At 41.7% G+C, this 21,828-nt stretch overlaps 1 protein-coding gene across 5 annotated transcripts in view; it reads right to left on the bottom strand.

Annotated features, from left to right (window-relative positions):
* LCLAT1 (lysocardiolipin acyltransferase 1) overlaps positions 1 to 21,828 on the bottom strand; it is a 150,459-nt gene that overhangs the window by 81,512 nt on the left and 47,119 nt on the right. For all 5 annotated transcript variants that reach the window (XM_045844564.1, XM_045844568.1, XM_045844565.1 and 2 more), the window contains one exon: positions 10,439 to 10,607. In XM_045844564.1, coding sequence (XP_045700520.1) covers positions 10,439 to 10,603 — 165 coding nt within the window. In that variant the 5' untranslated portion in view covers positions 10,604 to 10,607. The remainder of the gene's footprint in view (positions 1 to 10,438; positions 10,608 to 21,828) is intronic.

Consider the following 21,828-nt stretch of genomic DNA (forward strand, 5'->3'; position numbering starts at 1 on the left):
GCGATAGAGTTCCACAATGGGCCACGACACAATGTAAGAAAATGAAGCGCAGGTACCTACAACGATACTGCTAACACACAGGCCGAGGAACAGAAGTGAAGCAAACGAGAAAGAGCATGTACAGTAAGCACCCACACATAAACCTCTCTAACGCAGATGCAGACAGTAGCTCAGATAATTCAGTGGGAACTGGACAGGGAGTGAAATTATAAACATCTAGGAAATAACTGCCTTACAAGCCAGGCTGGTGGCTGCTTCTATCCGGCACGAGGCTGTCGTGAGTGGCAGCAAGGCGGCCGGCTGGAGGGCTGCCAGTGTGCTGTTTCCTGACCTGTTTGGTAGTCGTACTTGGAAACTGTATATCAAAGTGTGCGTTTGTGTTTTACTAACTTTTCAGTATGTTTGCTCTATTTCACACACAAAAAGCTATTTTTTAAAGAAGATAATACAAAAGAAAAATAGAACTTCAACAACATAAGAATAAATAGGGCCAAGAATAAAAGGCTAAAATGAATATTAGCTGAAGGAAAAAAGAAATTTGAAATGTTTTCTGTCCAAAGCAGTAGTGCAGAGTCAGAGTGCTAAGACACTAGCAGAGTAAAGAGGGATCATCAGGGCCAACGCAGCTCTGGGTATCCCAGAGGTCCCCAAGAAGTTGCTTTCCCTTGACTGAGATTCACTTTAGGGAATGGCTATTCAACCTGGCATTTATTAAGCCCTAGAAGAATCGCCTCCGAGAGGTCAACAAACATGAACCCTTGAAATTATACACAGAACGTTGCTAGGCAAAATGCCTCTAGTATTTATCAGATTTCCAAAGGGGTGAACGTCCAAACACTCAAATAATTACAACCCCTCCCTACTCCAAAGTCCCCGGGAAGGTAAGTCCCTGCCCAGAAGACTTCGTGACGGAGAGAATCGTGGCAGAGACTGCTGGGCTTGGACCTGCAGTGAGAAATATCTCTTTTTCTACTTTCTAAGCATAAAGGATCATCAACCACCGAAATGAATCACTCCATTTCTATGTCTTAGCCAACAGGATATGTGTGACTTCACCCCCAAGGTGACTGTGTTTTGCCATGTGTAATGCATTCCAGTGGATAGTGCTCAACCATGTTTTAGGCTCAAATTTTCAGGAAAAAACCTTCCATTTTAATTGTTTAATTCAATTTTTTACTTATTTATATTTAGAAACAAAACCAATTATCGTATTTCAGGGTATTAGCTTGCATATAGATATGGTTATTGCTTTCTAGAGTTACGATTTTAATGCATAAGCAGAACTAAAAGAATTAAAAATATTTATATAGATACAGAATTAGTACTACCCATGTATCCTTATTTTTTGTTCAAAAATTTGGGCAAAAAAGTGCACATTATACACAGTAAAATACAGTAATTTGAATCAACTCCACTCTACTTTACAAATACGATATACTTTACAGATTTGCAGAGAACTGAAATGCAGGATACCCTTCCTGTAACTGGTATGAAAGAGGGAGCTGAATATTAATTAATTGTGGCCTATATAAACCCAAAATCTCAACTCTAACCTTTTATGTACAATTTCTAATACATGTTTTCTGTGGATACCCCAAAACAATCATTTGCTTTTCATTAGGAAAATGTCAAAATAAAAACCCCAGACTGTTTTTCCAGGAGCGTATCACATGGCATTTTCTCCCTGACCGTCTAGCACTCTATCAGAACGTGCCTGCAAGTTACATGTAACCTTTTAGGCAGCCCAGATCTCAGGCTCACAATAATCATTTTTAATACCAGACAAGACATCTCTAGTCAACATTACTTACAGCTCCTGCAAGGCAGAATAGCAAATGCACCACACAGAGATAAGTTGTAATGTCTACAAAAAAACTCCAGGATTCAAATAATCCAGATTAAAAGCTAGAAAATGGACACTATTCTCATATTTCTCATATCTGTACCATTTCTAATATTGAAGCTATTCTCAGCAATAAGAAACTAACCTTATAAAATTTTATAATGCTTTATTTTTTCTGCTGGACTAGTGCTACCCCTGTCATAACTTTAACCAATTGGACAAATATTTCTGCTAGAATTAGCAATAAAAAGGCAATTTCTGAGGAGCTTTTATAAACCACTATTTACTCCCTCCAAGAATTCCACCAGATATGAAAATACCGAAAGGAGAGGTTCCCCTCACGGTCAGAGAACGGGTTTTTCCGCCCTGCCCCAGGCGCTCACTTCTCATTGCAACGGACCTGCCTTAAATCTGCGGTGAAACCAGCCAGGTTCCTCCTCTGCTTGTCTTTTCAGACTCGGCCGAGGCCTCCTGGCTCCTCAAAACCTTAGCTGGTTAAGGCCTTGCAATCCCAAGTCACCCATCAAACACTGAGCACCCCCTTTCTTAAGAGAAGCAGTCTAGACAGAAATGATGCCCATTAGCCTGTGTTGGCTGAACACCTGTTTGCTCTCGGACTGGAATGAAGCCAGCAGGCTGCGGAAGAGACTCACATCCTGGGTGGGGAGTTAGAAAATGACCTCTAAGCTCCTAAATCGTGATTTATGATGAAAGGACAGAACTCTAAGTAATTGTCATAATCCCAGGTAATTAACTAACACTGAACTGTGGAACAGACTCAGTTTTGAAAAGCAAAAACTGCTCTGGACACATGCAAGGTTGGACCCTGTTAGTATCGTGTTGAACAGAACTCTCTGAAAATGAAATGAACAGAGACAGGCACCCCCTATTGTAGAAATGTCCCAAGAGAGACCAAAAGGTTCGCTCCACGCACTGTCCTAGCAAGGATTCTTGTACACACAGGTAGGGTAGGCTCAACGACTTCTAGGTTTCATCTAAGATTGTAAAAGATTTTACTGTGGTACCTCCTTAAACACAGAAAATGTGTTCTTTGAAAGTAGTACAGCAAGAAAAATCTTGCCAATGAAATCATTTTAATGCATAAAAGCTTACAAAAGCGATCATCTTGTGATTATTTCTGTGAAAAACACTCTAAGTGCATTTACCCTAGTTTATCTGTAGTGAAAGTGGTTTTTAACTGGGATTGCTTAAAATAAAGCACACCTACCACAGGGGAACATGACTAAATTCCTTCTAAATAAAAAAAAAAATGACCTATTTTGCTTCAAAACAAAAACTCCTTAGTACCTTACAAAAGTATAAAATAAACAGTCATAAGAGACACCCTGACAGTTTTCCTCCATTTCTATGAACAGAGATGTTCACTATCTCAAATCTCTAACATCAGTTTTCTGTCACCTAGCCCTGGGTCTGACGTTGATCAATTTCCTAACTGACTCTCCACCTGTTACAAGTAAGCAAGGCGCTGAGTTAAACAGCCAGGTAATAGAAGTTTTTGCAGATGCATACCGATAGGATACTATGACGGTGGTTGAATCTTGCCTATGTGTTAAACTCTCACATCAAGTGATAAGGCAGAAGAAGTGAGGAACCGATGGAATTACCTTTGAAGATCTATGGGAAAGTGCCTCACGAGAGACCAGCACGCTACCAATGAGTCCAGCTCAGCCAGTTTTTTCTGAATGTTGGACCCAATTTCTGCAGCTGACCACTCAGATGAAGTGATTGGTCACTTGCTGTTTTCAACACGTGAGTCACACTTAGCACAGGCCCACTCACAGTTTCCATTTCACCTCGCGTGGAGTGGGGGTTTGGGAGGGACCCTATGTTCCCTCTCCACTTTCCCTCACCCATCCTAGTGTATGTGATTGAAGTTGTATCAGGTAAACAGATGCACAGTGTAATTCTGCAGTAATAATAACAGTACCAGTAGTAGTACTGGTACTACTAACCAGTACCTGTGGCAGCTGCTACTTTGCTATGTGTCTAGTACATTTCAGCATTTCTTCCAGAACAATACAATTTAAATTGTGTGCATGACTGGTCAGAAAAGAAAAGACTATATTTCCCAGATTCTATTACAACTTTTAGCTGTTCTCACTAGTGGGTGAACGAGAGAGACATGCGTGCCTTGTAACGCACTGGTCTACAAGAAACGTGCCCTGGACTTCTCCCCTCCCCACCACCTGCAGAGTGGAGCAAAGACATGGCAGTGGCCAGCCCGGACCACACAAAGGAGGGTATTATGCCAGGCTGGGTAGAAGGAATCTCAGGAATCTTAAATGAACCAAGGAGCAGAGCAACCCTGCCAACCTGGACCTGAGCATAAATAAAGTGCTACCTTACTCAAGCCACTGTATTTTAAATTTTCTTTGATAGTACAGTTGAGCCTACCCCTTAAAATGAATATAGGAGCAAACATTTGCTGCACACTTTACAAAGGCTTTATTAGCACCCCATTTAGTTGTCACAATCACTCTCTGAGATACGTAGATGGTATCAGTAACCTTTCTTACAGATGAAGAAAGAGAAGTTTAGAGAGCTAAGTAGCTTAGCCAGGTTTAAATGACTAGAAAGCAGTAAGGCCAATAGCGAAACCAAATGTGCCAATAAGCACTCTGCTTGTATTGGCTCTCCAAGGAAATCTGATTGCTCACTGCAAATCATTACGATTGCAATGAGTTCTACTGGCGTAGCAAGTACAAGAAAAGTTCTCAAATCTCTTAAGGTTTTGGTAGAGAGGTTCAGCCACAAACATGAGATTCAAAACCAGAAGATTATACTATGGAAAAATGATGACATTAAAGAAAATGAAGTATAAGAGCAAAATAAGACTGTTGCCAAAAAATCATTTACCTCCAAATGTTTGTTTTAGAAACCTATATATAATCTGGAATCTGGACTGGATCTCAGAGGTTATATACTCTCACTTCCTTATTTTACAGATGATGAAACAATAAGAAGTTACATAAATGACTTAAAAGAATTTAACATTTTCTAAATGAAATGTCTATGGTTTTATTAATGACTATAAGTGGGATAACTGAACATTCAGACAGCTTGTGGGTGACTTTTTAGAAAAACTACTCATGACAGTTAATTTTGTGTGAACTGAAACTGTGCTTGTTTTACTTAATACAAACATTTTATAGAGAAATACTCTGTAAAGAAGCGAGTGATAGTGGCTACATAATGCAAGATGAATATTTTATATTAAATGGTATGTTTGACAGCTGCTATGAGATAATGGACTTTGTCATTTTAAAGCTGATTTAGAAATCCAACTCTAAGAATTCGTGGCCTGGAAAGTCAACTTCTGTCTTCTAACAAAGGAAGTAGTCTTTCAGCCAAATGTAAGCCAGAAAAGAAGGTGGTCAAGGTGGCCAAGCTGTGTAAATCTAAATCTGAAAAGGTATTTCAGGCGGAAGGACCACTGCTTCTGCAAAGGAGAGAGGCTCACCACCACATCCCAGCAAAGCATTCAGCACATGGTGGACACTTAATAGCTGTTGGGTGACTCTTCGGGGATCCTGCTGACTACTTCTGCAATAAACAAAAGTTACAACAAAACATCCTCCCATTAAAAAAAGAAAAGGATATTTTGCCTAAAGGAATAAGAAAGATCCACACCAAGAGCAGAGGGATAGTACAAATATTCAATGCAAAGTATTTCCTACAGGGAAGGAAAGGGGAAAAAAAGCAAGGAGAGTGACCGCTGCTTCCAGCCCTGGCAGAGTCAGTGGTACCAGACTCGCCACCCAGCTGACTTAAAGGAACGTATGGTCGTTGTAGTGAATAAATCATGGAAGAACCTCAAGAAAGTAATGAAACCAGCACAGAACAATACAAAGTACAGTATTTTAAACAGAAATGCACTATAGGAAGAAAATAGAAGAGTCAGTGAACTTGACATCCTATGAGACACTATTCCAATATAGGAAATCTAACGTACATATAATTGTAGTCCCAAAAGGAGAGAAGAGAAAGAATTAAACTGAAAAAATATATGAAGAATTAATGGCCCAATTTGGAGGAAACAAACTAAGCTACAGATCCAAGAAGCCAAATGAACACAACAAATTAAACATAAAGAAAACCACATTTAGCTGTATCACAATGAAATTGCTAAACAACAAGGAAATCTCGAAAGCAGTCAGAGAAAAATGACGCATTTCATAAAGAGAAGCAACAATATGTATGATGGCTAATTGTTTATAAAATATCAAGGAAACCATAAGACCGTAAAACTTTCAAGTGTGAAAAGAAAAAAAAATGTTATAGCCAACAACACTATCTTTCAAAAATAAGGAAAATAATTAAAAATGAAAACAGTTCAGTTACAGGAGCCCTCACTGTAAGAAAAGCTAAAAGCTGGCTGGTGTAGCTCAGTGGATTGAGCGTAGGCCTGTGAACGAAAGGGTCACTGGTTCGATTCCCAGTAGGGGTGTTACAGGGTGCAGACAAGAGGGGGGACCCCAAATGGGCATTTGAAATGGGGTCCAGAACTTAAGGTGTCCAGATTTTAAGATGTCTTCACCCCCATTCCCCAGGTGTGGGCTGGGGGAAGGGACACATGGAGCAGGGCCTTTGAAAGCTGTTTCTCATAGGAACAGCCTTGCAGCTAACCTCTGGTGTGGTCATTTAACATATCTATAGCCTTTGGCTGGTCACTTAGATATGTTAAATAGCTGTGGCCATGCTCAGAGCCAAGGAAATGGAAGTAACTTCCCCATCAAGACTAACTGGGGGGCAGGTCTCCCGAGTTACAGCGCCTGCGTGGGAGCTTGGAGATGATTGGCTCCAGGACTTGGGGCCACACCTGCCCAGACTCACGATGGCAGTCCAGTAAAGCTGGAAGGGTATGAGTTCTAGCATGTGATGCCGAGTGTGGGAGGAGTCGGAAATGGGGCTGCAGAGGAAGATTGGCACGGGGATTTAAACCGATGCAGCAGCCATTGGAGAGAGAACCACACAGCTTTAGCAGAGTGGCGGACCCCCGCCCCCCGCCCCCTTGCAGCCATTGTGCAGGGGGAGAACCACACAGACTTGACAGAGTGGAGACTCCTGCAGCCCTGAGGGAGAGAACCACACGGCCTTGACAGAGTGAAGACTACTGCAGCCCTGCGAGAGAGAATCACACGGCCTTGACAGAGTCAAGACTACTGCAGCCCTGCGAGAGAGAATCACCATGAGGCTTTAGCAGAGAACCGCCACTCGGCTTTGGCCGAGTGGCGACCCACCCCCGCCTTGCAGCCTTGAGAGAGAGAACCACGCGGTTTTGGCTGAGTGGGGACTCCCGTGGCCCTAGGAGAGAAGACCACGTGCCTTTGCCAGAGTGGGGACCCCCGCAGCTTTAGAAGGGGGAACCACCACCTGGTTTTACTAGAGATCCCAGCGACTCAGCTGAGGGTGTCGGGAACCCAGGGAGGTCTCCCAGTCAAGATGGAGTACTAACTGGGAATAACCAGAGGACTGCCTGAGCCATGGACTTCTATTTCCTTTCCTGAGATATGGTACTCTGGACTGGGCAAAAGGGGAACGAAGGAAGGACTGTGTCTGTTTGTGGGTGTTTTAAGGGACTTTAGGATTTTTTGATAAAGACATTAGGTCACTACTTTAAGTCTGTATAGTATTGAATAAACATTTCCTTTCCTTTTCATGAATCTCTGGCATTGAGAGACGTCTTTCCTCTGGCGGCGCACATAACGGACCTGGGTGCTTTTTTCAGTAATAGTATATCGTCCCAGGCCCCCCTTGTTTGTTCTGTAACAGGGGCACATGCCTGGGTTGTGGGCCACGTCCTCGGTAGGGGGCACGTGACAGGCAACCACACATTGATGTTTCTCTTCCTCTCTTTCTCCTTCCCTTCCCCTCTCTCTAAAAATAAACAAAATCTTTTTTAAAAAAAAGCTAAAGGGAGTTCTTCAGGTTGAAGAGAAATGACAATAGATGGAAACTCTAATATACAGGAAAAATAAGGAACAATAGAATAGAAAATATGTAAATAAATGTAAGACTATCTTTTTCCTTCTAGTTTCTTTAAAAGACATGATGATTTAAAGCAAAAAAAAAAGTTCTTAACACTGCAGTATGGAGGCAATTATGTTAAGTACAGATGTAGTAAGATAAAGCAGCACAAAGGATGTAAGAATAAATGCACTTCACAGTCACAAGGTTCCCACATTTTACATGGAGCAGTAAATATTAATTCTAAGGTTGTATTAGGTGATCCCTAAGCCATGACTAAAAAAATTACAGTTACACCTCAGTACTCGTCAGATTCAGAACTTGTCAAAACCTGTACTGGTCGCATTTTGATGAGAAAAAAGGGTTTCAGCACTCGCTGCTTGCTGGGGACTCGCTGCGCTTGCTAGAGTTTGTGCGACACCTCCCCTCAAGAGAAAACGCTTCATCACCGGCGGTTTGAAAAATTCCTTCGGTACTTGTCATGAGTTCCAGAACAAATGAACAAGTGCTGAGATACCACCGTACAGAGATATAATTTTCTTTCAAAAACAGAGGAGAGAACACCACCCAACTCATTTTACGAAGCCAGCCTAATTCTGACACCAAAGGTTGGGCAGCTTGACCTTGAAACTTCTTTATGTTTGCCTACTCATCCAACAAATATTTATAATACCTTGTTCCGGGTATTTTGGCAACCTGTGTCTTTGGCTTCTCTACCAAAAGGGAAGTCTTTCTTGCCAACTTTCCTCTTCTGTGAGGGAATCATACCTTACTGAGACTGATTTTATTACTAGTATCAGTTTCTCAGATAATTTTTCTTGTTGGTCATCCCTGGCTCAAAAGAACTCCAAAACTCCTTTTGAAACAATCAAGAGGTACCAGCGAACTTCTTACCGCTGGGGCGTTGTTAAGGCTCCATGAGACTCTGACCAATCCTACCACCTAAGGCTCTAAAGGCGGCAGACAACCTGGGTTTAATCTCAGCTGTGCTTAAATAATTCTTTTCTGTGTGTGACTTTGGGCAAATTAATTAATTTCTCAAAGCTTCTATTTCCTCTTCTGTAAAATGAGGGTAATGGTTGCACCTGAAATGAAGCCATCCTCCTAAAGCACAACATTTGCCACCCAGTGTCAACAGCTAGGATCATCATTACCCTGGGTTTTTACTTTGATTTTTCCTTTTAAGAAAATCTTCTAATTCTTCCCCTTGTATCTGAATTAAATACACAACCACACCACAGTTACTTATTTTCTACCAGTACGCTGTCCCTCTCCTTGTGCTTGTAGAACAGGCAGCTGTAAGTGCAGATGCAGAAGAGAGGGGAGAGGAAGGACGGGCAGAGAGGCAGGGGACTACTTTTAGTTTAACAGCATCGCATTTCATAAACAGATATCTCTGAATAAAAATTCAAACACAAATTAATCTCATAAAGGGGAACAAATGTAATCTCTAAAATTACTCACAGGATTCCTTTTTAAACATGAAAATAGGGTAAACTGTAAATGATTTATTAAAATTCAACTCACAGGACACTTTTAAGAAATATCTGTTCCATCAAGACAGGTACACCCACCACTGTCTCCGGAAACATCCCCCAATCAGTCTCTCCTGAGGGGCCCGGGGCCCGAGCCCCATACTCTCCTCGCCACCGACACCACAGTGGCAGGCCGCTGGAGGAGAAACAGAGGACCCAACTCAACAGAATTGGGTAACGAAGATCCCTCAGCAACTGAATGAAGAGGATGCTGCTCTATTCTTCTTCAGGCACAACCTCCACCATAACGAGTCAATAAACCAGTAAACGCTAAGCTCTAGGCGTTGCTCAGCAAAAGGAAGGACATCACACTCAGGAAATGCAGCCCGTTCAAGGTGAAGGCAGCTGCACGCACATCCCTCCATTTTTTGAGAAGGCACTGCCGGTCAGCAGCGGTCAGCGGCGAGAGAGAAAGGTGGGAGCCTCCTCAGTCCCAGACGAGGGAGGAGTCTGGTGCGGGACCCTCCTGGACCTCTGCCCGGGCTCAGGATGGGAGGGAGTCTGTTGCCAGCAGTATGCACTGACCCCGCAGGGAGTACCTGGCAGTTCTAACAACCTACAACACACTTTGTATGTGCTTGTACCTTACAGATGTTGTTAACTTAGCCTGCAGATGGGAAACCACTTTATTTCTTAATTCTGGCTTACTGGGAAGAATTAAATCAATCACATCAATACCACAAATTTTTACAAGTTTGTTATCTCAATCTTAATTTCTGTCATTGTTTTGTAAAATATATGGAATGAAAATAAAATTAATGATGCAAAAAAATTCTTCAATATGTAGCTTTAGATTTGCATATTTTGCTAGACATAAAGCACACCTCAACGGAAAAATTTTAAAAAGAAAAATCACGACAATATAAAAGTAACTATTTTTAAATGTCTCTAAGATATTTTCCTTCAAAGGACATAAATTATTTTTATTTCCCTCTAGTTTTTTGTATTCCCCCCTTTAAATTCTAATGCACGTCTTATACGACAGCGAAGACTTCTGACGTCTAACATCTGACTGAATCTGACTCTAACAAGGTGAAAATCCATAGGTCGGGCCACTCAGCGTGTATCTTACCACGGGAAGCGTGAGCCAGGTCGCCACGAGGCGGTTGTTGATCCAGCGATACCAGGACGGGTTCACAGCCATCAAAGGTAAAAAGGGGCCGAGCATGAAAATGCTTCCAAAAAAGCTTCCCCAGAACAGAGTGAGTATGAAGTAAATCCCTTTCCATGACACCATGATTCTGAAAGATATAAAAAAAGGTGTATTTTATTACTACACATAACTGCCCAAATTCAATTTCAGAATGATGCCTACATAACCTTTAATTACAGAGCTTGAATACCGTAGAGGTGACCCTCCTACACGACCGACTGGTCTGACAAGTGGTCAGTGCATTTGAAATTCACACTTTCAAAAGAGTAAATGGCCCCCCAAAATAAGCTGTCCAGTTTATGAAGCCTTTGTTTTCTGTCCATTAGTATTAACATAAACCTGTATATTTTCCTTTCCAGAATATTATCCAGCACAAAATCTTCAAATAGTCCAAACATTTTTTATATCCTACTGTAACAAACAGACTTCACGGACTAAAAACTGCAGAACAGCTTCCTAAGGGTAACTACGCCTAAAGGTGATGACAATGTTACAGCGCACTAAAAAATGTTTTTCAATCTAAAAACGTTAATTATTTGCATTAGAATCTGAAAGTATATCTTTGGTCAATGAGTCTTAGACCGGCTCTTTAGGAGCTGGAAGGTTAAACAGAAGTTGGACTCCTCTCTCTCTTCCCTAAACTATTTGCCTGAGGGTTACAGGCAGCCAGCCGTATCTGCAGGTCCTAGTCTGTGAATGCAACTGTGGACAGAAAATATCTGGGGGAAAAAATGTTACTTTGTTGCTGATGTACACCATGTAGTTAGGCCTGTGATGGCCGTGTCTGTATCAAACAGGCACAGACTTCTTCTTCTTGTCATTATTCCCTTAACAATTCAGTGTTAATGACTATTCACAGGGCATTTACACTGTATTAGGCATTATAATCTGGAGATGACGAAATGTCCTGAGAGGATGTATGCCAGTTCATCTGAGGGGCTTGAGCGCCCTCAGATCAGTGAGAACTAACACCCGTGGACACCGAGGGACAACTGTACTTTTGTGGAGCCTCAGGACCAGAAGAACACAACACTGATGTTTTAAAACGAACTACTGGAAACACAGTCTAAGATAAATAATCAGACATTTGATTTTACAACCTAAACTATATTAGAGCAAAAATATGGTTTACCTCAGAAAAATAAAACTATTGGAAATATTAAACTATGAAAAAAATAATGATTAAGGGAATAAATCCTAAGAATTCTCATCACAAGGAAAAAGAACGAAAACAAAAACAGCCTGAAAATTTATATATTAAAAAAGGTGTTCCAGCAATCAAGACCTCTGAATATTTAAAAAGAATCACAGCAGGAAACAAATAAAATTTCAAATGCTATGGTGCTTTAAATAATGTCAGACAAACCACAAAATAGACCAAATCCCTTAACAACACAGAATGATAAGCTTATCTGGGTAATAAGTATGTTATCAAATCTCTACCAACAGGTGTGTAAAACCGTTCAAAGTGCAAACAGAATAAACACCTCACAAGAACTCCTTTCCCATCTCGGAGCTGAGAGGTGAGGGGAGAGCGAGGGCGGCGACACAGACCACTAGAAGGCGGTGGCGACACCACGGGTTCACACAGGGCCCAGAACTGGCGGTGCCCCCGCACACCCTGGGCTGTGCTTTCTCTGAGGCCCAGGCCCTCCACTTTGTGTTGAAAGACATTGTAGGCAGCCTCCCTCCAGTCTTTGGATTAACTTAAAACTTTGCTTCATGGGGGAAAAAATCTTCTAAATTCAGTAGTCTCAATCCCTAATTCCTTTTATACCCTCCAAAAAAAAAAAAATCCTGCACTGTGGCTACTATATTTGAAAACCTGTAACTATCTTTTTCTATCTCAGCTTGTTTCTGCCAATTGCTCATTAGCTGGTTCTATATTTAGATACCTCTGAACTCCCTGTGAGATGTAAGATGCACTTTGCAATGCATTCATAGCTAACTCTCCCCCAGACCCCATCAAAGGCTCTGGCATGCTTCTTCCTCACCTACTAAACTATTCTGTATTTGATGTCATTACAAAAAAATATATATGTTGGGAACCACCTTGCCTGGTATCAGAAGCTGTAACCCCCCATGGCTAAGGCTGAGTGAGAGACCTTGGGACCATAAGCCACTAAGGAGACAAAACTTATCTCCCTGGCTGGGGTGCCGCCTCTGCCTCTTTTACTTCACCCTGCTTGGTCCCAGGTGGATGACTGGTTAGCAAATGATGTGTACGATTCCTCAAAGGAGGGATGACCTAAGACAGGAACAGTCGTGAAGGGGGCCTTAGGGAAGGACTTGAGGGGCTATAGAAAAAGGGGGTGATGGACCCCTACTGCTCAGCTTTGACACAGCCTGAATCCTCATTCTGTCTGCAAGAAGTCTCCTAATCTCTTGGCTGCCTTACTTCCCCTGCCTGACTTAAGCCTGAAACAATGCCAGAGGGCGGTGCAGCCCTGGGCAGGAATGGTGTCAGGATCCCCAGGGCAATCAGGCCTAAGAAAGAAGGCATAAAATCCTGTGAAAGCTGCTTTGCTAAGAAGGCCCTCAGTTTTCTGATAAGGGTCCAAGCATGAAATGAGTTTGTTTCCCAAAGTTTTATGGCCCTTTAGCTAACTGACCCTGACTCAGAATAAGCCCTCAGAGTTCTTTGTATGTTATCAATTGTTTGATCCTTACTGCCTGACACTGACTGGTGAGCTTTACCTGCATTCCTGTGCAGACTGAACCCAATAAAAGCCCACTGAGGAACAGGCTCCTGGTCCTCCTCCTCTGAGAGATCAGCCACCTTTCCTCCCCAAGCAGGTCATGTCTTGGTAGACTTGTTCTCATCCATGGCGGCCGGGGGTGGCTCTGTGGGTGGAGCCCCCCCCCCCATTTACACACACACACACACACACACACACACACACACACACACGAGCTGAGATATAATCTAATAAAACCTTTTCGTTTTACAATAATGAAGCTGAGGACCAGGAGATGACTTTCCTAAATCCATACAAGTTAGTAGCATCAAGTCTTTTCCGCCTTGTGCTTTTTCCTGCAAAGGGGCTGGGAGTCAGAGAATGGAGTCAACTTTGAACATACATTTAAACACAGACTTAAAGGGATATGTCCCATGACTATACTGGGATTACTCACATGAAGTCTAATCTAAAAGTATTTTCCATCCTATTCCTGTTTCTTCCCTAACCTCTCAATCACTTGCTCCTGATTCAGTGAACATACAGTAAACATACCCACCGTGTACCAAGTACTGTGCCAGTCATCTGGGGATGCAAGAGTGACTGACAGACACGCCAGCCTCTCACGAATCTAATGGTCCCTCCACCTCCTCCTTACGAACACCTCCCTGGCTCTGCATCTAACCTAGCCCTGCTCCATAATTTCTCCCACGTCTCAAGGGTTTGATAGACAAACATGGTTGAAATTATGCTCCACACTTATTTAGAGTAGCTAAAACTGTCTTAAAAACTGGCAATACAAGTGCTGGCTAGGATGCAGAGCAGTTAGCACTCACACAGACATTGCTGGGCCGGGGGGATGCAACGTAGGGTGGCCATTCTGGAAACAGTTTAGGCAGTTTCTTAAAATGTTAACCGTACATTTACCCAGCACTCCCACTGCTGAATATCCAGGACAAATGAAAACTTATGTGGAACCAAAACCCTGTACACAACTGTTTATAGCTGTAATACCCACAATTGCCAAAAAAAAATGGAAAGAACCCAAACGTTGGTAGGGGGTGAATGAATTAACACATTGTAGTAAATCTACGGAACGGAACACTACGGACAATAGAGACAAACGGCTGACACAGGCCACAGCTGGAGTGGCTCTCACACGCATCAGGCTGCGTGAGGGGGATCAGACTCAAACGGCTCGACTTCTCTTTCACCGCGTGATGTCATTCAGGTGACTTTCCGGGAGCGGCGAAGCTATAAGAGCGGGAATCAGACCCGCGGCTGCCAAAGGCCGGGGGTGAGCAGAGCTGTGACCGTGCAATCGCAGTGAAGTTACAAGAAGACCATGTGCTTGTCGTAACTCACAGAATGTACAATTAAAACGTGATCATCTTACTGTATGTAGATTAAAAAAGAAGTTTTAAAATTATGCTATGTGAGCTTTTAGAATACGCCAGGCACTGTTTCACGTTTCATATATCTTCCGCACATGAACTTGTTTGACACTCGCAATAATCCCCTGCTGTATGTATTTTCGTTGCCCCACCTTTTCTATATAAGGTTATTGGGACACAAAGTGGTTAAGTGGCATCTCAAGATTAGTACAGCTAGTATAGAAATGGCAGAGCTGGGATCTGAATCCAAGAACTTGGCGTCCAAGTCCACGTTCAGTCTACAGTGCTACACTATGCTTCTTTTTCAAGAATAGACTACTTCTGTAGTCTATTAGACACGCACACTTTAAAACAACTGGCCTATAAAATAAGATGAATAATTCTAAACTAAATTTTTAATACCTCATGCAAAAAGTATTTCAAATTTTGGAAGTTCATAGGGACTTAGTGAAGAAACCTAACGCCTTTCTCGCGTGAACATCCCTGGCACCTAACATAATGCAGGGCACACAAAAACTCAGGGGGTTGTGGGGGGCAGGGGGCCGAGGACGGGGGCTGCCAGCTTCTGCTGGGAAAAGAGTCTGGTTCCATAACTGGCAAATTAAACATCTCCTCTTTCAAATCTTTTAAAATTTAAAAAAAAAGGCTATATCACTGAGAAGTAATTACAATCACTAAAATTTCATATTATTGTGTATTCTTTGTATAATACTGACGGCATTCTCATTTTAAAAAGCCATTTGGAAAAGAAACAATCATAGTTTTGAAACAGCACATCCATTTTATTACCAAAAACAGAGACACAGACACAAAACTCCTGGTCACCTTGAAAAGCTATGCCCACACCTCAGTGTCGCCCAAGAACTGTTTCCCACGGCATTACCTTCCCTTCAGTGAGTTAACAGGTTCTGTGACCCTCCTGGCGCCCTGGCTCACTGTGTGATTCTGATTCCGATGCTGGCCGATGCTGTCTAACCGTCTGTGGTTCAAATGCTCACACCACCCCACAGAGGCACAACAGAGTACAGGAACCAAAGCAGCCCCCCTGGACTTCTACTTGAGTTGCATATATTATTCCTGAAGTGTGACAGTGTGGGGTACTCCTTGACAAGGGTAACTGGAACCCATTGGGAATACTTCCAGTTCCTTACTCAGGAAGGAAAACACATTGTATTTCATAAAATCTCAGTTATTTTATCACACAACAATTCCAATGTTAACCAGTATTGTTCTCACAGTCTAATACCGAAGCTACGTATGCTAAGAAATTATTGTTAATTCAATGTAATACATGCCATAATAGAGGTGTAACAGAAGTACGCAACAGGTATGAGAGTAGATCAAAGGAAGGCCAGAAGGACTCTGCTAAAAGGGATTAAAGAAGGCAAAAGACTCTTGGAGGACAAGAGTTTGGGGGAGGAAAGAGAATATTCCAGGCAGTAATACGTGCAGAATCGGAGAAATCTGGAAGGCCAGGGCTGTAGCAGGGAGCTGGAATTCATCAGACGCTGAGGTGTACAGTCCACACCCAGAGCTGCAAGAAATCACGAGGACACAAGCGCTAGGGACGGAGGGCACACACCCAGGCCAGGATAGGGCGGGAAGGCACATGACTCACGTTTTGGGCATAAATGTTAAAATATGGAACATGGAACACATAAGCATGGAGTCAATCCACATACAAACTAGTTTTAAAAAGGGCCTTAAGAGCAAAGAGCTTCTCTGCCCTTTAAAACAGACATCGCATGGGCACGTGGCAAAAACGCCAGCACTGACGGACGCTGGTACCAGAGAGGGCTGTGAGGCCCGACCTGCTCCGGCTCTGCCGCTCAGCAGCCTGCTGACCTCGGCCCGGTCCCTTACCCCAGGTGCTTACAGGTGAGACGCTGGGAAAAACACCTCACAGGCCTGCCTTCTGACTACCTTTTAAGCACCTGCTATTTACATACTAGGCACGTTATGGAAAGCTCTTGATATTTATTCATTTAACACCTAAAAGGTCAACTACCCATGAACAACCCAACAAAGGTCCGGGACATGTGAGTTATCTGTAATTTCACTGAAACTCAAAGTTGAAAGCTGAACACTGCAAGGCTGGTGTCAAAAAACAAATCACGTCAGTGCTGGTGGAAGAGTGGTGAGCACAGCTGCTTTCCAAAAAACAAGTCACTAGGCAGTAATCTGGCCAACGGTCCAGCATCCGAACTCAATGGGCCTTCATTCTGTTCTGCTTACTTTACATGCACTCAGGAAGGGGGGAGTGATACGCCACAGATTTGTAAATTGGAGCTTTTAGAAGGATCCCACCAACAGCTGCAGAGCCCTACCAGATACCCTGGCTGCAGTGAGCCCTTCCTTGCCTGTGGATTTCCAGAAGTCATTTATGCATGAACTTGCCCACTGCCTCCCCAGAAAAGGGTCCGGTCAACCCTCCGGGAAGCCGGGGTCAGACTATCACTCAGAAACTCTCTATTTGTAGGAGTCTTCATCTAATAGTGTCAATGTTCGATAGATTACACTTACTTCTCAAGTTTTCAAGAAAAATTATAAATAAATCATCTAGGGATACATACACACATCTATTTGGGGAAATGACATATGGACTTTTAAAGAAAAACAATGAGTAGCAAAAGAGCAGTCTTGTCATGGTGGGAAGACACAGGAGGCCTCTCAGGTACTGGGAATGCTCTCTTTCTTAAGGACAGTGAACACTTAGGAGTTCGCCAACAGTGACTTTTAAAGCATTCCATCCACGGCTGGGCTTAGACATTTTTGCCAACCTGCACACATGACATGTACCATATGCTGTTCTAACTATATGATACATTAGCAATGTTTTTAGTGATTACCATTCTTGGTAATAGGAAAGGAACAGAGCTTTTACTTTTTAATTCATATACTATTATATTACTTTAATTTTTATAAAGAATAAACATGCACTACTTTATAATTAAAATATTTTAATTATAAACTTTTTAAGAACACATTCATTAATCCAGGTGAGAGAGAATTACCTCTCTTTGTTTTAAGCCTAATTAAATACTTAACCATAAAAAACAATCCCTGGAAATCAGTTGAGACATATATATGAAACAGGTTTTTTCCAAGTCTACTCCAAAATAAATAAGCAACATGTTGATCTCGATTCAAATGCCAAAATCAAATACATATAATAAAAGTGTGAAAACTAATGTCAATTATTGCATATATGTACATGTAATAATAATCTTTATTATTATTATTTATCCTCACCCAAGGGCATGCTTATTGATTTTAGAGAAAGGAGGAGGGAGAGAGGGAAAGAAACATCGATGTGAAAGAAACACTGATCAGTTGCCCCTCATACGCGCTCCAACCCAGGGACCAAACCCGCAACAAGGGCATGTGCCCCAACCGGCAATCCAGCAAGCCCATGATCTTTTGGTTTAGGGGGCAATGCTCCAACCAGCTGAGCCACACCGCCACACCTGTATATGTAATAATTATCACCAAGTGGTCACTTAGCAATGAAAATAAAAATGTTTTAACATGTGGCTAAAACAATTAACCCTGATTATAGAGTACACTGTATGAAAGAATTTAACTGTGTTTGTTACTTAAAGAACTTAAGTGAAATGCTCTTTACACACTACTCTTGTAAGCTGGATGGATACTTCACACCCAGACACAATAACACTGATTTAGTTTTTACACAAACACTAGTGAAATATTTATGAGCTAATTAATTTCTTTCAAATTTGATATATTTTTAAATCCCTAAATGCATGTTAATTTGCACGACCTGATTCTGATGTGCATTTCTGCATTCTGCAGAATTCAGTAAGGTGAGCACATGTGTCCCACCTGAGGAAGTGCTATGCCTTATTTTCCAATGAGCACTAAATGAGTTTTCCCTTCAAGTCTCAAAAGACAGTGGCGCATGGATAAATTTAACATTCAATTCCAGAAGCAAAGATTATGGTCATTATTATCTTTCTCCTCTTACAATCTTTTTATTTGTATTCTTATTGGCATTATCATCTATGTCTTTGATTGCAAATCAGTCAAAATTCTTTTAGGAAACAGACTATTAATTTAAAATAAATGTAAAAGACTGCCACCATTAGTAATTGTATTCATCTTTACTTATTTTACTAAATTTTTTTAAAAGTCTCTTACCACAACAAAAAAAAAGAAAAAAAAAAAGTCTCTCCTAAAACATGTCAGAAATTTACTAAAAATTTCTATTTTAGAATTTATGTAAGAAATATTCTGAAGACAAAAAGGTATACTCCTTTAATAAGTAAATCACTAAAAGAAGTAAAAAACAAAAATAAGCCAAAAAGCACTTAAAACACTTCTCCGCACCCACTAAGGATTTGTAAAACAGGCAGGGGAAGATGAAATGCTAATGTACAAAGTTTGCACTGGCACCTTTACCTGTCTGGGAAATGACACAAATGGGGACAGGAGAGGGACACAGTACACGGTTGCATGCTTCCTGAAGCAGCACGAGAGAATGACAGTTTCCCAAGTGCAAGAAGAAGGTACAAGGTAAGCAGGTATTCTGGTTAGACAGCACTAGACAAAATAAAACCACAGTTTGCCAATTCTGATAAAACGCAAGACAGTTAAAGAGCAGCAGGTTTGGTCTGACGGTTAAGGAGCAGATCAAACCTCAGATCTACCCAAAATTAAGCAAGGACTTTTCAACAATCAACTGGATTTCAGTAAACAAGTTTGCTAACTGGCAGGGGAGGAGGAGGGAGCCCACTCTGACAGTTCTTGGAAGGGTGTGAGGACATCAAGGGTTATACTGGGTCAGCCAAAAGTCTGTTTAGTTTCTTCTGTAAAATAAAAGACACATTTTTCATTTTCACCGATAACTCGACTGATTTGGATATTTTGAGTATTTCGCTATCTCGTGTTATTGGCTTCTGGTGGGTAGAGGCCAAGGGTGCTGCTAACCATCTTCCAGTGCATAAGACAGCCCCACAGCAAAGATTTGGCTGGAGTGTCAGTAGTACTGAGAAACATCTCAAACCATCTGGACACGTTCAATCAGTCACAGCACTTTCTCCATACACTGTACAAATCTTTTTTGTATGTTTCAGTTACATTTTTACCTTTCTGGAAATAAAGTATAATATGCCAAAAATGTTGCATATCTTCTTCCATCTTCAATATTAACATGGCTACACCAAAATTCACCAATTTGATAAACTGTCTTTTAAATGCACACTGATATGACAGCTGTCACAATACAATCCAACAAAACTGTGTCAAATGAAGTTAAAGACAACTAAGCACTACTAGAGCCATTGCATAGAAAACCCCTGAACTTTTTGGCCAAGCCAATATAGTAAGATTAATCTCTTGAAATTTAGTGAGAGAAGAAATTATCTGTATAAATAGTCATAGTTTTCTAAACTGTGATGCAATTCTTAAAATATATTCAAAAGCTAATACATAAAAGATGAGAGTATGTCCTGTATGATTCTATTTATCTAAAGCTCAAAAACAGAGAAGCTGATGTACAGTTAGAAGTCAGGGTAATGGCTGTCCCGGGAAGGGGGGAGCGGGGCAGTGACTGGGCGGGGCACCAAGGGGCTTCGAGGGTGTTGGCGAGGCTCCGTGTGGATCTGGGCGGCGGTTACTCACGGCGCAGTCCCTTCATGAAGAGTCGCCGAGCTGTGTACGTGTGATCTATGTGCTCTTCTACACACAGGTATATATATCAATAATATCTACAAAAAGTTATATATAGAATAATTTAAACTGGGTACTTTATAAGTAGTCCAATTCAATATATACAGTTTACAGGAAGAACATACAAATGGTCAATAAACAAAGAAATCTTCAACCTCACTATTTTCAGAAAATGTAAATCGAAACAACAAAACACCGTTTTTTCTCTCAGACTGGCAAAAATGCAGTAAAACTGCATTTACTGGCCAATGCAGTAAAACTTTATTTCAAGACAGCGCACTGATTAGAGCTACTGTAACTGTGAGCACACCCACCACCACGAACTCCTGCCCAGTGTCCACCCTAGAGGAACACGCGACTGCAAGGATAAAAAGGTTTCATTTCTGCATTGCCTGCAACAAAAAAATCAGCAACACAAATGTCTATTAACAGGGGAACAGCTGAGTAAACGAGTACATTCAACATTGGAAACACTATGCAGCGCCGGAAAGAGTAAGGTCAAGCTCTATTTTCTGACAGTAACAGCTGTCCAAGACACACCGCTAGGCAAAAAGAGTATAGCACCATTTTTGGAAGGGGAGAACCGCGTCCCCTGCCCCCACCCAAAAAGCCCTATGCTATATGGTCTATACAGGTAAATGCACATACACGTAAATCGGTGTAGAAGGGTTCGCACCAATGTTACTACGCCCACCTCTAAGAAGATGGAAGGGCTGTGACTACGGATAGTGGTCAAAGAGGAACAGACCTCTCTGTCATGTTTTAAAAAGAGAACATTTCATTTCACTCTTATATAGTGAGGAAAGGGAGGGAGAAAAGGAGGGGAAAAGAAGCTTAAGCAGAGCCAAAAACATCAGCTTGGCAATAATGCCAATCATGCCTATTTCCCCATTATCCCATGACCAGAGGTAGAATGATTAAATGTGGAGGCAGAAATAACATACCTTGTGGGAAAATTACTGTTTGTCATACTTCAAACTCAAAGTAAGTTCTTACAGAGTAAAAACATAAATTGAGATAGGGATGATAAAGTGCCCCAGGAAAACTAAAGCACACCGGCACCTCCAAGCATCCTTGGCCTAAAAACGGCCACTTAAAACCATCACTCAGTTTACTCGGGTGCATTTATCTCTGTTAACTGGAAGCTTAAGTTCAGGTTTTGCTTTCCCTTCATGAGACACATAAGACAACCCCACAGGAATACACTGTATATAATCTCACAGGATCAACAATGTTCTAGCAAAAAAAGATAAAAGTTATTTTGTTTATTTTCAGAGAGAAGGGAAGAGAGGGAGAGAAGCATCAATCATTTGCCTCTCGTGCGCACCCCGTTCAGGGACCAACACTGCAGCCCAGGCATGTGCCTGACCACCAGGAGTCAGACCAGGGGCCTTGCGCTTCGTGGGATGACACCCAATCAACTGAGCCACACCAGTCAGGGCGATAAAAGTTGTTTTAAAAGTCAGCAAAAACAGAATGTTCATTTCGAACTATACCCATGTCTACTTTAGTCAAAAGCATGATGATAAAAAGAGAGAAAAGGGAAACA

The sequence above is a fragment of the Phyllostomus hastatus genome, unplaced genomic scaffold (genome assembly GCF_019186645.2).
Source record: "Phyllostomus hastatus isolate PE091 unplaced genomic scaffold, TTU_PhHast_1.1 phas_contig_402, whole genome shotgun sequence".
Lineage (NCBI taxonomy): Eukaryota > Metazoa > Chordata > Mammalia > Chiroptera > Phyllostomidae > Phyllostomus > Phyllostomus hastatus.